At 38.6% G+C, this 12,833-nt stretch overlaps 1 protein-coding gene across 3 annotated transcripts in view; it reads left to right on the top strand.

Annotated features, from left to right (window-relative positions):
• Window positions 1–12,833, top strand: part of LOC139975866 (calmodulin-binding transcription activator 2-like) — a 109,130-nt gene that overhangs the window by 81,689 nt on the left and 14,608 nt on the right. For all 3 annotated transcript variants that reach the window (XM_071984132.1, XM_071984133.1, XM_071984134.1), the window contains 4 exons: window positions 2,145–2,191; window positions 2,524–2,683; window positions 3,876–5,314; window positions 7,754–7,880. In XM_071984132.1, the coding sequence (XP_071840233.1) occupies window positions 2,145–2,191; window positions 2,524–2,683; window positions 3,876–5,314; window positions 7,754–7,880 (1,773 nt within the window). The remainder of the gene's footprint in view (window positions 1–2,144; window positions 2,192–2,523; window positions 2,684–3,875; window positions 5,315–7,753; window positions 7,881–12,833) is intronic.

Below are 12,833 nucleotides of genomic sequence, written 5' to 3' on the forward strand. Positions count from 1 at the left end.
GCAATGGCTCTGTTCGTAGGTCAAGAGGAAACCTGCTTTGTTTCGTTGACTTCAACTGTTGAAGTTTTTGCCCAAGCATGCTCAAAGGATGGCATACGAACTTTCATTAATATCAAGGGTTTTGTAAGGACATAACCCAAGGTTGCTCTCTGTAGAATCCAGTAGAATGCATTAATACCTGACAAAAGAAAACAATAAGGAGAGAGGGAGAGAGAAAATTTCTCGGTTTTCATTACATATCTTCATTTACAAAATAGATTGTTTTGGTCTGGCGCATGGAGGCAGACTGGCGGAACGAATCAACCTTGCTGCCTATCAGGGTGGATAACGTTAGGCCAAGGTTTTAATATATTACGTTTTGTCATTTTACAAGTTCTCTTTCCTTCAGTTTTTTTGGTTGTTGTTGGGTACCTCAGGGAAAATAAGGATATTTTACGTAAGTTATGATGTAATTACAAGATGCTAGTACTGTAGAAACCCCAGGATATTCATAGAGTTGTTTAATGCTGAATGATGTCTGATTAGTATGTAAATGTCTGCAACGGAAAACAGGGAACTCGCAGTATGCCTGGAAGGCTTACTGTTCCTCGTATCCAGAAAGAAATAGCTGAAACAGAATAAAACAGAATTTGCCATAAATTGCTACATGCGACTGATTTTGATGTAGAAAAGGTTCTCTGGGCTTCTTTAATATTTATGACTTTTGAAAAATGTAGTGCATAATGTCAAAAGTGAACGCACACTTGGATTTTTGACATAAATACTGTATAAAACAACAACGAGATATCAAGTTGAGCTTGTATCCGTAAACAAGTAGTTGTCGACAGAAATCGTAGTGTTTTATTGGTTTATTACATCACTTCAACTTGCCCATGCTAACAACAAGAGCCTCTGTAACACTTACAACTTGTCCATGTGTTAGATTCTTATAAGGTTGTGTTTTTTGCTCGCTCCATATTTTAGGGGTTAAGAGGGTTGCATAAGACAAAAGCCTCTGTAACAGATAACTGATTAGCAGAATGAAATCCCTCACAGGACGCACGTTTCACAGTAGGCCGATGTGGTGATGAATACTGCACATGAGTATAGCCGTATAGGGTGCAATATGATACAAGCATTGTATTTATGCAAGGTCATGTGGAGTGCGCACAATATTTGTATCCAAAACTGAAAAGAATGACACCGAAATGAAACCTAGCAGTTCAGACACTAGTTGCTGGTTTGGTTGAAGAGCAACATGACATTTCATTTGGGTTAAGAATGTTTAATACCAGATCAGCCTACCAAGGGATTTACACAAAATAGAATTACAATTTATCAAACTAAGACCCCCTCTCCCCATCTCCCCCACTCCCACTCTTCCCCTCTCCATCTCTCCACCTCTCCCCTCTCAGGTTTCCTCACCTTATCAAGATTTACAGGGTATTTAACATATTTGATTCAATGTTCTAAACAATTTGTCATACAGACAGTTTTCATACTCATATTAATAACTACATGCAAACAGCAAACAAAAATTTTCCAAATTTGCGTACTTCATTTTTTGAAGAAATGAAACTTGATTAGTCAAGCTAAATTTTAATAAGTGAGTGTGGTCAAAATAAATTTATTAACATGAACCTCAAAAGAGTGCCTTAGCATGTAATTAATTAGGATACTGCTTAGTAAATGGTTGAAGGCACAATATCTCGTTACCTGAAACCTATGCTTTCATTGTCTTACAAAGATTGCTGTATTTTCAGAAGAGTAAGACAAGTAGAGTTGAGTTGAAATGAAAATGGATTCTTATTGTACACACTCATCTGGCTTTGTGGTTGCAGAAAGCCCTTCTTTTTTCTACACTTGTGTTTTTAATTTTGATTGTTTCTATATATATTTTCCAGATTAATTTAGCTTCTAGCCTATTAGAAATGAAAAAAGTGAGATAAAGTTATATATCTATGAATTCAGCTTGAATGCAACAAGAAATATGTTTTTTTTTTGGAATTAATTTATATTGTTTGAAAACTGTACAATGCAAATCCCAGGACTATTCCAGAAAACCTGCTTGTGAACACTTTGTTTACATACAGTATCTCATGTTTCAATATTGATTTCATTACATTGTTCACACTTTTATGGTATTTTTTCTTCATATTTTGCAGTCGTTGGGTTAAAGCTGAGAGTGAATGGGAGTACAGAGTCAATTACAGTAAGTATAATTTGCATTCATCACAGTTTCTTTCTATTTTATGATAAATTTAATCTGGTTTTATTGAGAATTCAGAAACGTTAAGAGCTAACCCAACTTTATCATCTCTACCAATAGGAATCAGAGATGCTTATAATAAACACACAGTGTTACAATGAAAGGAAACATTTGTACAGTGATGATATATCCAAGATTGGCATGTTACTGGGAGGGGGAACTTTGGGGTGTGGGGGGTTTAACTTGTAGAGCTGTTCTCCCTTTGCTAACAACAGTCACTGCAAATCATATCAAGAAACTGTAGATAAATGTTTTCCTCCTTCTCATCTTCACAGGGGTCAGCTTCTCTTGAAGCATTAGTGCAATATATGCTTGCTGAGCAAGCCAAAGCAGGTCACCTGACTAATCATGTGACAAATGAATCTGGTAGCAACAGCACATGTTCCTGTCAGAAGAGCAAAGGAAGAAGAAGAAATTCAACTTCTAAAAATGAAGGTTTGTTGACCAGGAAATATTTGTCCAAAGGTTTTTTTTTTGTTTTTTGGCTCAAGCGGATGGCATATGCTGGTATATTATGGAGAGAAATATTATCTAAATTTGTTGTTGTAATTTTCTGCATATAAACAGCATATTTGAAGCAGGTGTACCGACTTATAGAAACAGAGCCAAATACATGTCCCAACACAAATATGATTTGACAGCTACTGGTGATAAATCTATTTTGCAATTCTTTTTAGTTTATTTTATAAAATATTTCAGTTAAGACCAAATCTGCTCATTTGTCTGCACAAATTTACAGTGGAACTTATCAATTTATCGTTTGTGTTCCTTCCAAATTTATATGTTTCTGCTGGCTTAAACTGTAATAGCACATATTTACTCTCAGTTATTGACCTAAGCACTCTTAAACCTTGTTGAGGCTGCTTATCAAATATTGATGATACTATTGGAACTGGTCAAGTGGTACAAAGCTTCAGGGGAAAAGTAACAACGTGGGCTGCTGAAGTAGGTCATATTTGTCCAAAGTCACTTTATAATAATAATACTACTAATACAGTGGATTTATATAATGCCAAATCAAAAACAAGAAGTAGCTGCTCTAGGCACTTAACCAAACAAGTCAATCGCCATCAAAAGAACAAGTAAAGAAATAAGTCTTCATGTCAGGATAGACTGAATGAAATGAGTCTTCATGTCACAATAGACTGAATGGAATTAGTCTTCATGTCACAATAGACTCAATGAAATTAGTCTTCATGTCACAATAGACTCAATGAAATTAGTCTTCATGTCACAATAGACTGAATGAAATGAGTCTTCATGTCACAATAGACTGAATGAAATGAGTCTTCATGTCACAATAGACTGAATGAAATTAGTCTTCATATCACAATAGACTCAATGAAATTAGTCTTCATGTCACAATAGACTCAATGAAATAAGTCTTCATGTCACAATAGACTGAATGAAATGAGTCTTCATGTCACAATAGACTGAATGAAATGAGTCTTCATGTCACAATAGACTGAATGAAATTAGTCTTCATGTCACAATAGACTGAATGAATTCAGCATCTGGTTGCACATTGGTGATTTTTAATTTCAATTCAAGATAGTTTAGAAGTGTTTTTTTCAGCATTTTGGTTTACTGATCCTTCCGTCTGTTTTTTCTTATTCTTTTGTTTTAGGAGAAAGTAATCACAAGGCATCTTCTTCTTCCCATCAAAACGACCCCGAAATCCAACCTACATTCACCTTGGAACCGCAAAGGCCTACACCGTCGCAGAACAAAGTTGTCCCCTCTAACATCTTCATCAACTGTCTGGAACAATCAGAACATTCCTCACCTCAAGCCGTTCATAGCTCAAGTCAACCCCCCTCTGCGTGCCACACGGTCCTGACCAGCAGTGTTCCTACCTCCTCCCTCCCCGGTGGACCCCATCCCGCCCATACCATACTACCAAACAGGACCCATTCAGATGCCTTAGTTTTTCAGACCAGTTCTATTACTGCCCGCCACCCAGGTCAGTTCAGTTCTACCTCTGCCATATCTACCCAGCTGAACTCTCAACTTCAACCTGCTGCAACCCCCTCGGGGGAAGCGCAGTACAACTCGGTCTCCTATAACCCTCCCAGGGTCACTACGGAGGAGAGCCAAGAACTTGTGAAATTAGTGGAAGCAAACCCCCACTTAAGGACTGCTAGGAATAGATTTAGAAATCAGAAGCCCCCCGAGACCAGCGTGCAGTTACCCTTGGAAGTGATGGACATCCTGCAGCTGAATGCAGTGAACGGCAGGCCCCCTGGGCCCCCCAATCAGATGACAACTGCACTACAACCGGGGCAAACTATGCCCCCGTTTCAAAATATACCTGTTAACAACGCACTGCCTCTTGGTCATCAACAAATGGATGCAACTGTTAAAACTGGCCATGCCATAGTCAAAGGCTCCCAAATTGCATCTGAGGTGAGTCTGTCAGGTTGTCACATGAGCAATGCTACATTACCGTCGACAAGTATGGACACTTCTCCCATCATCACCATGGCAACATCCTTACAGTCCCAAAGTAATCGGATTTCCATTAGCCAGATGCATTCGTCAATGAGAATGAATAACATGGTGCCATTGGACACCACCACCACCCCATCAGGGTCCTCCAAGGAGACTGCCAGTGCTACCGCCGTTAGCCATTCTCATACCCCTGCGATGCCCCCCATGTCACAGATGCAGGGCATGAGGACCAGAGGGCCGTCTCACATGCAATCCTCCTACCAACCTAACCCTAAAGAACACAGCGACTCTGAAAACATGGACACATTCCCTAGTTCTCTGGGGATTGATTTTGACCCGTTTGATATTCTGAAAAACACCTTGAATTTGGCAGAAATTGACCAAGAGCTGCTAAGAAGGAGTGGCATCGTGGAAACCAACGGAACGGAGGTGATGATGGATATACAGAGCAGCGGTAACCATAGTAACCAGGTCTTGCCCGGTAGACTGAGTAAAGATTCAGGACACGGCTCCGTGGACTCTAGTGAAGAAGCTCTGAATGCGAGAGGAGAAAGTTCGTCCTCCGCCTCGCTGCTCGAAATAGCCGATTTCTCTCCCGAGTGGTCTTACCCGGAGGTAACGTTCTCACATTCAGATTTATCTTTTCCACCTATTTCTTGAAGGAGAAGAGAACAAGTATATAATTGATTTCATTTAACCCTGGAAGGCACTTAATGCTTGTTCATCAGTTTCTCTTTGTTTCGTTGCTGATAATGTTTGTTAAATGATAGCTCTGTCAGGATTGATCATTGAATATAAATTTTTTTTAGTTTTGTTCTGTTTGCAACAGTTTTAATGACTGTTGTCACCATTTGTTGAGCAAGTGGGGGGGGGGGGTTGATGACAAACCCTTTATACTTTACTGATCAGTGATGCAAAGGGCTTTTCCTGTGATGCTAAACATATTTGGAAGTAAATAAGGACCTCAGTAGGGAGTGGGAAAATGGTTCACTGCCAGGCTCATAACCTCTTCCTTTATGATCCCCACTCCCACTCCCCTCCTTGCACTCCCCTCGCTAGGATCATCAGGTCTTCATATTGGTTTGTTCAGTAAGAAAATGATAACTAGAAGCAGGTTAGAACCCTAAGCTCCCCTAAACTACTCTTGTGGTACTACTACTACACATTAATGCACTTTAGTTACAGAGGGCCAATATTACGATAATGAAACAGACATAGAGGTGAGTATCTACCCATGCAAGGTATTGTAAGCTCTACTGCAGAGTTGGAAAAAGGTGGGGTGATGAAGGGTAGTAGAGGAGGGGAAGGGGGGTTTATAGGAAGAGCATTGGAAGGGGAACGAGATTGGCCAAAGGTTCTTTGCAACTCACACCAATGCTTCAAACAAGAAAAAGACCCAACATTGAAAAATTTTGGTTATGAACTGTTGAAGGGGAAAAACAAGTTGCCTTGAATGTGAGAACATTAATGCTATGACATATTGCCATGAAATAACTGCCTAAAGTGCTTTTTAGTAAGTGTCTAGCTCCTCAGTGTTAGTCTCAAATAATCTCTTACAGCTATGATTCTTGTCCCTATTGCTGATGTAAAGATGAAATTGAATCTCTCTCCCTCTTTTCACATCAAGAAAGAAAAGAAAAATTGCACCCTGAAAAATAAATAATAAATTCAAAAACACTTGTGATTTTATCAAATAGTCCCTCTATGATGTCATTACTTAGTGCAAAATATTGTATTTTAGTAATATCGTATTACCTTGTATAAGATGCTTAGAAGGGTGTTGACGGGAACCGAAGAAACCACTCTACGTCATTGTCGATGCCGTCTAATGTTTTTGTCTTGACTTTCACATTTATCGAAACTTGATATCGGACTCTACTGAAATAATAAATCGATGGACAGATCTCATCAATGTTTGGTAAAATTTTAGCTGAAAGCTCTTCTGGCGAGCAGTGAACTTGTTATTTTCTGTTTTCTGCCCCTTGTGGAACGTTAGATTGAGACATTTTATTAGCAGTATTTCTCAAGCCTCAATAGCTGGTACTTAATAATGGATGTAATTAGCAACAAAAGCTCATTGTGGGAGTAAAAATCTGAGGAGCCCTTTGAGAGGCTACCGCCTCCGAGATGAAGAAAAGGGAAGGATATTAAAAAGGAGATGACTTGATTGATTCCTCGCTCTTAGTTCACTCGTAGTTTATCGATTACTTCGACATTTGTGAAAAAGTTAGTTTTGAGAAAACTGAGAAGTGCGTTGTGATCCTTATATATCAAGTAACAATTAAGTGAAGCTAGCAGGGATACGTTTGGGATGCAGTTTCTTATATGAAACTGAAAGTTTGACAAAAAAGACAGACACACAGAATGATATATGGATGGTTTGATGAGCTGTCAGCATGATGTAGTTAGAGTAATGTCTCTGATGAGTGTTATATGTAAGACACAGCCTCTTTAATTCCTGTCTACTTAAACAAGAACAGACATAGTGAATCGATTGAATTCTAAGAAGTGGTAGAAAAAAAAGGAGTGTGTTGTGACTCTGGTATAATAGGGTGTCAAGGGGTTCCATGTTTGGACTGCACAGACATTAAAGGGGTGCAGTTATTAAAGTATTAGACACGAAATGGGTGATAAGGGGTGAAAGGGGTGATAGCACTAGATGTCCGAGGGGTGCAATGTTTTAAGACCATAGTCAGGAAAAGGGGCGCGATGCTTTTTAGTACTACACAAGTACTACACATAAAAGGGATGCAGTGATTAGAAGACATCGAAGGGGGTGATATGCTTACAGTAGCAGAAATGAAATGGAGTGAGTAAAGTATTAGATATATGGAATGGGTACATTACAAAGTATAGTATAGGAAATGTAATATTAATGTCCAGTGATGCTTTAATGTGTGCTCATAAATCTCTAAAGCCAGTAGTTTTCTTGTAATAAACAAGTTGACCAGAAGTATTTGATTCATCTTTAGATCTCTTTATTAATTTCTATAATCTCGTTCATCTGTATCGTGTTTTATTTAATAACACAACCTTTGAACTCTCTTTTTTCAGGGAGGCATCAAGGTACTGGTAGCCGGACCCTGGAGTACCTCCTCGGCAGAATACTCTTGCGTGTTCGATAGCTTTGCGGTTCCTGCTTCTCTCATTCAACCAGGACTATTGAGGTGTTTCTGTCCAGGTAAATGACAGGAGTTATATCACCACTTTGTGGTCATCACAATTTACAACAGTAGACAAGTAGCAGAAATGGTTTGTTAGACCATGACACTACATGTCTGTGACCCTCTGTGAAGGAACTGACTCTGTATGACTCCATGTGACTCTATATAAGTCATCCATCTGACTCTGTATAACTCTATCTGACTCTGTATGACTCCATGTGACTCTATAAGTTATCCATCTGACTCTGTATAACTCTATCTGACTCTGTATGACTCCATGTGACTATATAAGTTATCCATCTGACTGTATAACTCTATCTGACGCTGTATAACTCTATCTGACTCAGTATGACTCCATGTGACTCTATATAAGTTATCCGACTCTGTATAACTCTATCTGACTCTGTATAACTCTATCTGACTCTGTATAACTCCATGTGACTCTTTATAACTCCATCTGACTGTATGACTCCATGTGACTATGACTCCCTGTGACCCTGTGACTGTATATAACTCCATCTGACTATATAACTCCATCTGACACTATGAGTCATGTGACTCTGCATAACTCCATGTGACTCTACATAACTTCATGTGACTCTGTATAACTCCATGTGACTATGACTCCATGTGACTCTGTATGACTCCATGTGACACTGCATGTGACTCCGTTTGACTATATCGTCTAATGACAAAGTTGAGAAGTAAGAACACACACATAAATACTAGTCAAACAGATTGTGAATGAAGCATACAGAGGGAAATTGAAATGGAGCGGAGGGGGGTGGGGGTTGAGGGTGCATGGTGGATGTCAACTGCAGAAAGACAATATTATATTAATATGGAGAAGGAACAGGCCTGGAAGTCCTAGGGACAACCACAAAAAAAAACCTTTAAAATTTGCCCCAACTCTCCTTCCTTTAGCTCTTCTCATACCTGATCCTTTTGGATATCAACAGGTTCCTAATTTATAAGCTCATCAAAGATTTTGTCTTGTAAAGAAACCAATTTTTCATCCTTGATGGCTAAATAATGCATTGTTAACATAACATGTGCAGTAGACTATGCTTTAGTATCATTCTGGGTCGTTTTGAGAGTATCCCCATATGAAGGCTTGACAAATTTACATCAAGGGATAATTTCATTATCTAGGTCAGCATATACTTTATCATGTTTATCCGAAGAGCTAAAATTACCTGACTTTGAGTCAAAATTTGATCTCGATTTGTTTACAGGAACAACTTTTGTTTTGCTTTTCTATTTTAGTCGGGGAAAAAAAACCTACCCTCATGTGGATAGATTTATATCAATGAATTCAACATAAAAAATATGATAATAATAAATAAATAATGGATTGTTTGTGCCAGGGCCAGAGGAAGATTTTTTTGTAATACCTTCTTTTGAAAGGACTGCAAGCACAGCACTATAAATTTAGTGATTTCCACATCCTGTTCATGAATTGAATTGAATAGATAATGGATTGTTTGTGCCAGGGCCAAAGGAATATGTTTTTTTTAATACCATCTTTTGAAAGGACTGCAAGCACAGAGCACTATATGTTTAGTGATTTCCACATCCTGTGCATGAATTGAATACAGTTTTGTGCAGTCAATGAAACTGATATATCATAAAAGGAAAGAAAAAAGAAAAAAAAAAGGGGGGGGGGGGAGAAAGAAAGGAAGGAAGAAAAAAGTTATTTTAAAATAATAAATAAAAAATCTTTAAATAATAAAATGTTACTACTCCATTCTATTGATGTGTTAATAGGTGATCTAACTTCCCAACAGTTTTGTTTTGTTCTGGAAAGTACCATTGGACTTAATAATTCTCTTTCAGCTACAAAAGTTATGCAATTCCTGATTCAGCAGTTCCTTAAGTTCCTCCCTTTAGATATCCCCTAAATTTATTTAAAAAATTCATTTTAGGGAAATTCTAAACAGACTAAACTCATGATCAAAGTATAACTACTATGCTTGCAGCAATATGTGTTAGTATTAACCGAAAATCCATTTGTTAATTACAAGTGGGAAATTCTTTTGCAAACTTTTGTGGAATGAGATACTGTGTGTGTGTCTGTTGGTTTCATGCAGAAAATTATAAGTGACAGTACTAAACACTAGTTTCAGCTAATGACAACCAGGACGAGAAATTCATGAAATTAATCAAGTAGAGTGGCAGTAAATAATCACTCCTCCAATTAATTTCAGAGCAAATCAAATTCTATTTGCTTTAAAATGTGTGTTGTACCACTCAACCCTCTCACTATTATGTGTATAGGTCTGTAAACAATTCTCATTTTTTTTGCCCAGATGAACTTTTTAAGTAGATCGGATGATGTATATAGTGATGATAATGCAGGGGTAACATATTGGACCATTGTGGGGGCGGGGGGTGGGAGGGGTAAATAATGTCACTCAGTTTTACTTAGTTTCTGCCAAGCTCACCCAAAGTTGGAACAAAAATCCAACTGCATCACACAGTGACGCAGGACATCTGTATTACCTGTATCTCCCAGTCAAAGCCCTCCTCTCGTACCACTCCCGCCCCACCTGTCCCCCTTTCAAATTCTCTCATTTTGTGACCTCATGCATGTTTTTTTGCAACCCCTTTAATTGATAGCAAAGATGGCATAGACTCATAGTCCTATGAATCAAGGAACATTCTGCTTTTTTCTTTTTGGACGGTTAAGCAGAAGAAAGTTTAGATTCTACAAGCTTTAAACATTGCTGTTCTCCAATTCATAAACTGGTTGTTTATCCATCTTCATTTCATCTTGCCTCTGTTATTTCTCTATTTCTCTCTGTCTCTCTCCTGAATGATGGAACAGTATAACTAGATACTAAGCTTTCTCCTCCCTGAGGCTTCTCTTTCTCTCAAGGGGAGTTTTTTTATCTGTCAATAAAATCTTCAGGAAGGATACATGAAAGTTTAATAACCTAATTCCAGCAACTGATTAAGTAAGATCAACTTGATGGATGTTTGGCTAATCATAGAGACATAGCATTAAGCAGAAGTAAGTAGACACTTTACTTGAAAGAATTATAATTGGCGGAGACGTTCAAGTAATTAACTGATTCTCCTTAGTTGACTTCAAAACCATATATGAGTAACTCCCCCCCCCCCACCCTCCAATAAAAAGTCATACATTTAAAGAGTGATATGTTTCCTTGTTGGTGTACTGAAGTAACAATATCTATTAGAAATTGAATAGAATGTCAAAAAGATGAAAGACTTTGTCATTGGGTATCAATGCTAAATATTTGTCATTTTCCACAGACTCATGAGATTATAATCCCAAACTTTCACTTCTTCACATAATATATATATGTATAAATAGATATATGTATATTGTATTAGATACTGTAGTTTGTAGTAGTACAGGATCAAACTTTTTATTAGCCAGTAGTGATTAATGGTGTTTAGAGATTGGTCTGTATAATTTGATAGAACCTAGAATGTGTTATAATCAGGTTACTGGTTCCAGTCTTGATAACGCCATTGAAGCATCGATTGCTTTTTGGAAATTTGTCTGAAACATCCTTCATGTTTTTCCAATGATCACATCATTTTTCATTTTCTTTACATGTGTCTGTGTCAATTTGACAGAGCTTGAATAATACTTGTGCCTCTCCCCTCCCCCTCCCCCACCCCCTTCCCCACCCACTTCCATGTAAGGGTCAAATTGCTTTATGTAATCTTTATCGAATGTAAAGCTGCAGGTTATCATTCGGCCCAATTTACGACTTTTTTCATAATTTTGTCAAGCGCCTCAAGATTGATGACTTTTATGATCATCTTGACCCAGTTCTTGTCTTTTAAATTAATTTTCCATACGTGTTTTATGGATGATGTCCCCGTTACTCTGAGAGGATTGGGGGGGGGGGCGCGAGGTTAAATGACTGATGTCCTCTGAGTTATGCTGTAGAAATTTAAAGAATTTCACCTTGTAGTACCCTACTTACCAACTTTCCTGTTTGACTCAACAAGAGACTGACAATTACTTGAGGGAATATTGCATAAAGAGGATGGCTTTTGTTTCTGTTGGTGCTTAGTGTATGCAGAGAGACAGCATGGTCATAGCTGAGGTAGTGGTTGATGACAATGGTCAACTAACTGGAGGGATCGGGGAGGGGGTTGATGGGTTTGGGTTGTGGCTATTTTTGTTGGAATGACAATGAAAAAAGGATCAATCAGTTTAAGGATAACTGAAATCATAATGAAGACACTCAGTAAACAAAAACATCTTAACCATTGTTTTATGTATGTATTAAATATTGTCTTTGTACAGGAACTGTAAACACTGATTGATTGCTAGTGAAAGTAATGTCTGAGTATTTGTGTGAGAGGCCCTGTGTCAGGGGTTACAAGTTACTTTGTCCTAAAGGTGTACAGTTTCCTAGTTTTGTCAGAATTTGAACCTTATACAAACAGAGCTACTAGGGAATCGGGGGATATGCTTCATACAGTGTTCAGGGTTATGGGACATAGTGGTTGGTATAAACTGCAATGAGTTTGGGAAACTTATCAGAAAATATGGTGTGTGTGAATCAGGGTGGGTAGGGGTGGGAGGATGATCCTGGGATGTGTGGAATGAGAGAGGATGATGGGGTGTATGTGGATCAGGGTGGATACAAAGTGGGAGGGGAGAGGATGATCCTGGGGTGTGTGTGGATCAGGGTGGTTAGGGAGTGGGATGGGAGAGGTTGATCCTGGGGTGTGTGTGGATCAGGGTGGATAGGGCGTGGGAGGGGAGAGGATAATCCTGGGGTGTGTGTGGATCATGGTGGATAGGGAGTGGGAGGGGAGAGGATGATCCTGGGTGTGTGTGGATGGGGAGTGGGACGAAGAGAATGATGGTGTGTATGGTTTGGAGAGGTGGTGACAGAGAATGGCAGTGTTAGTAGCAGCTGAAGAGGTCTTTTCTTGCTTAGAATATGCTGCATATTCATATCCTCCTTTTTGTTCTCCTC

The sequence above is a fragment of the Apostichopus japonicus genome, chromosome 11 (assembly GCF_037975245.1).
Source record: "Apostichopus japonicus isolate 1M-3 chromosome 11, ASM3797524v1, whole genome shotgun sequence".
In the NCBI taxonomy this organism is placed as follows: domain Eukaryota; kingdom Metazoa; phylum Echinodermata; class Holothuroidea; order Aspidochirotida; family Stichopodidae; genus Apostichopus; species Apostichopus japonicus.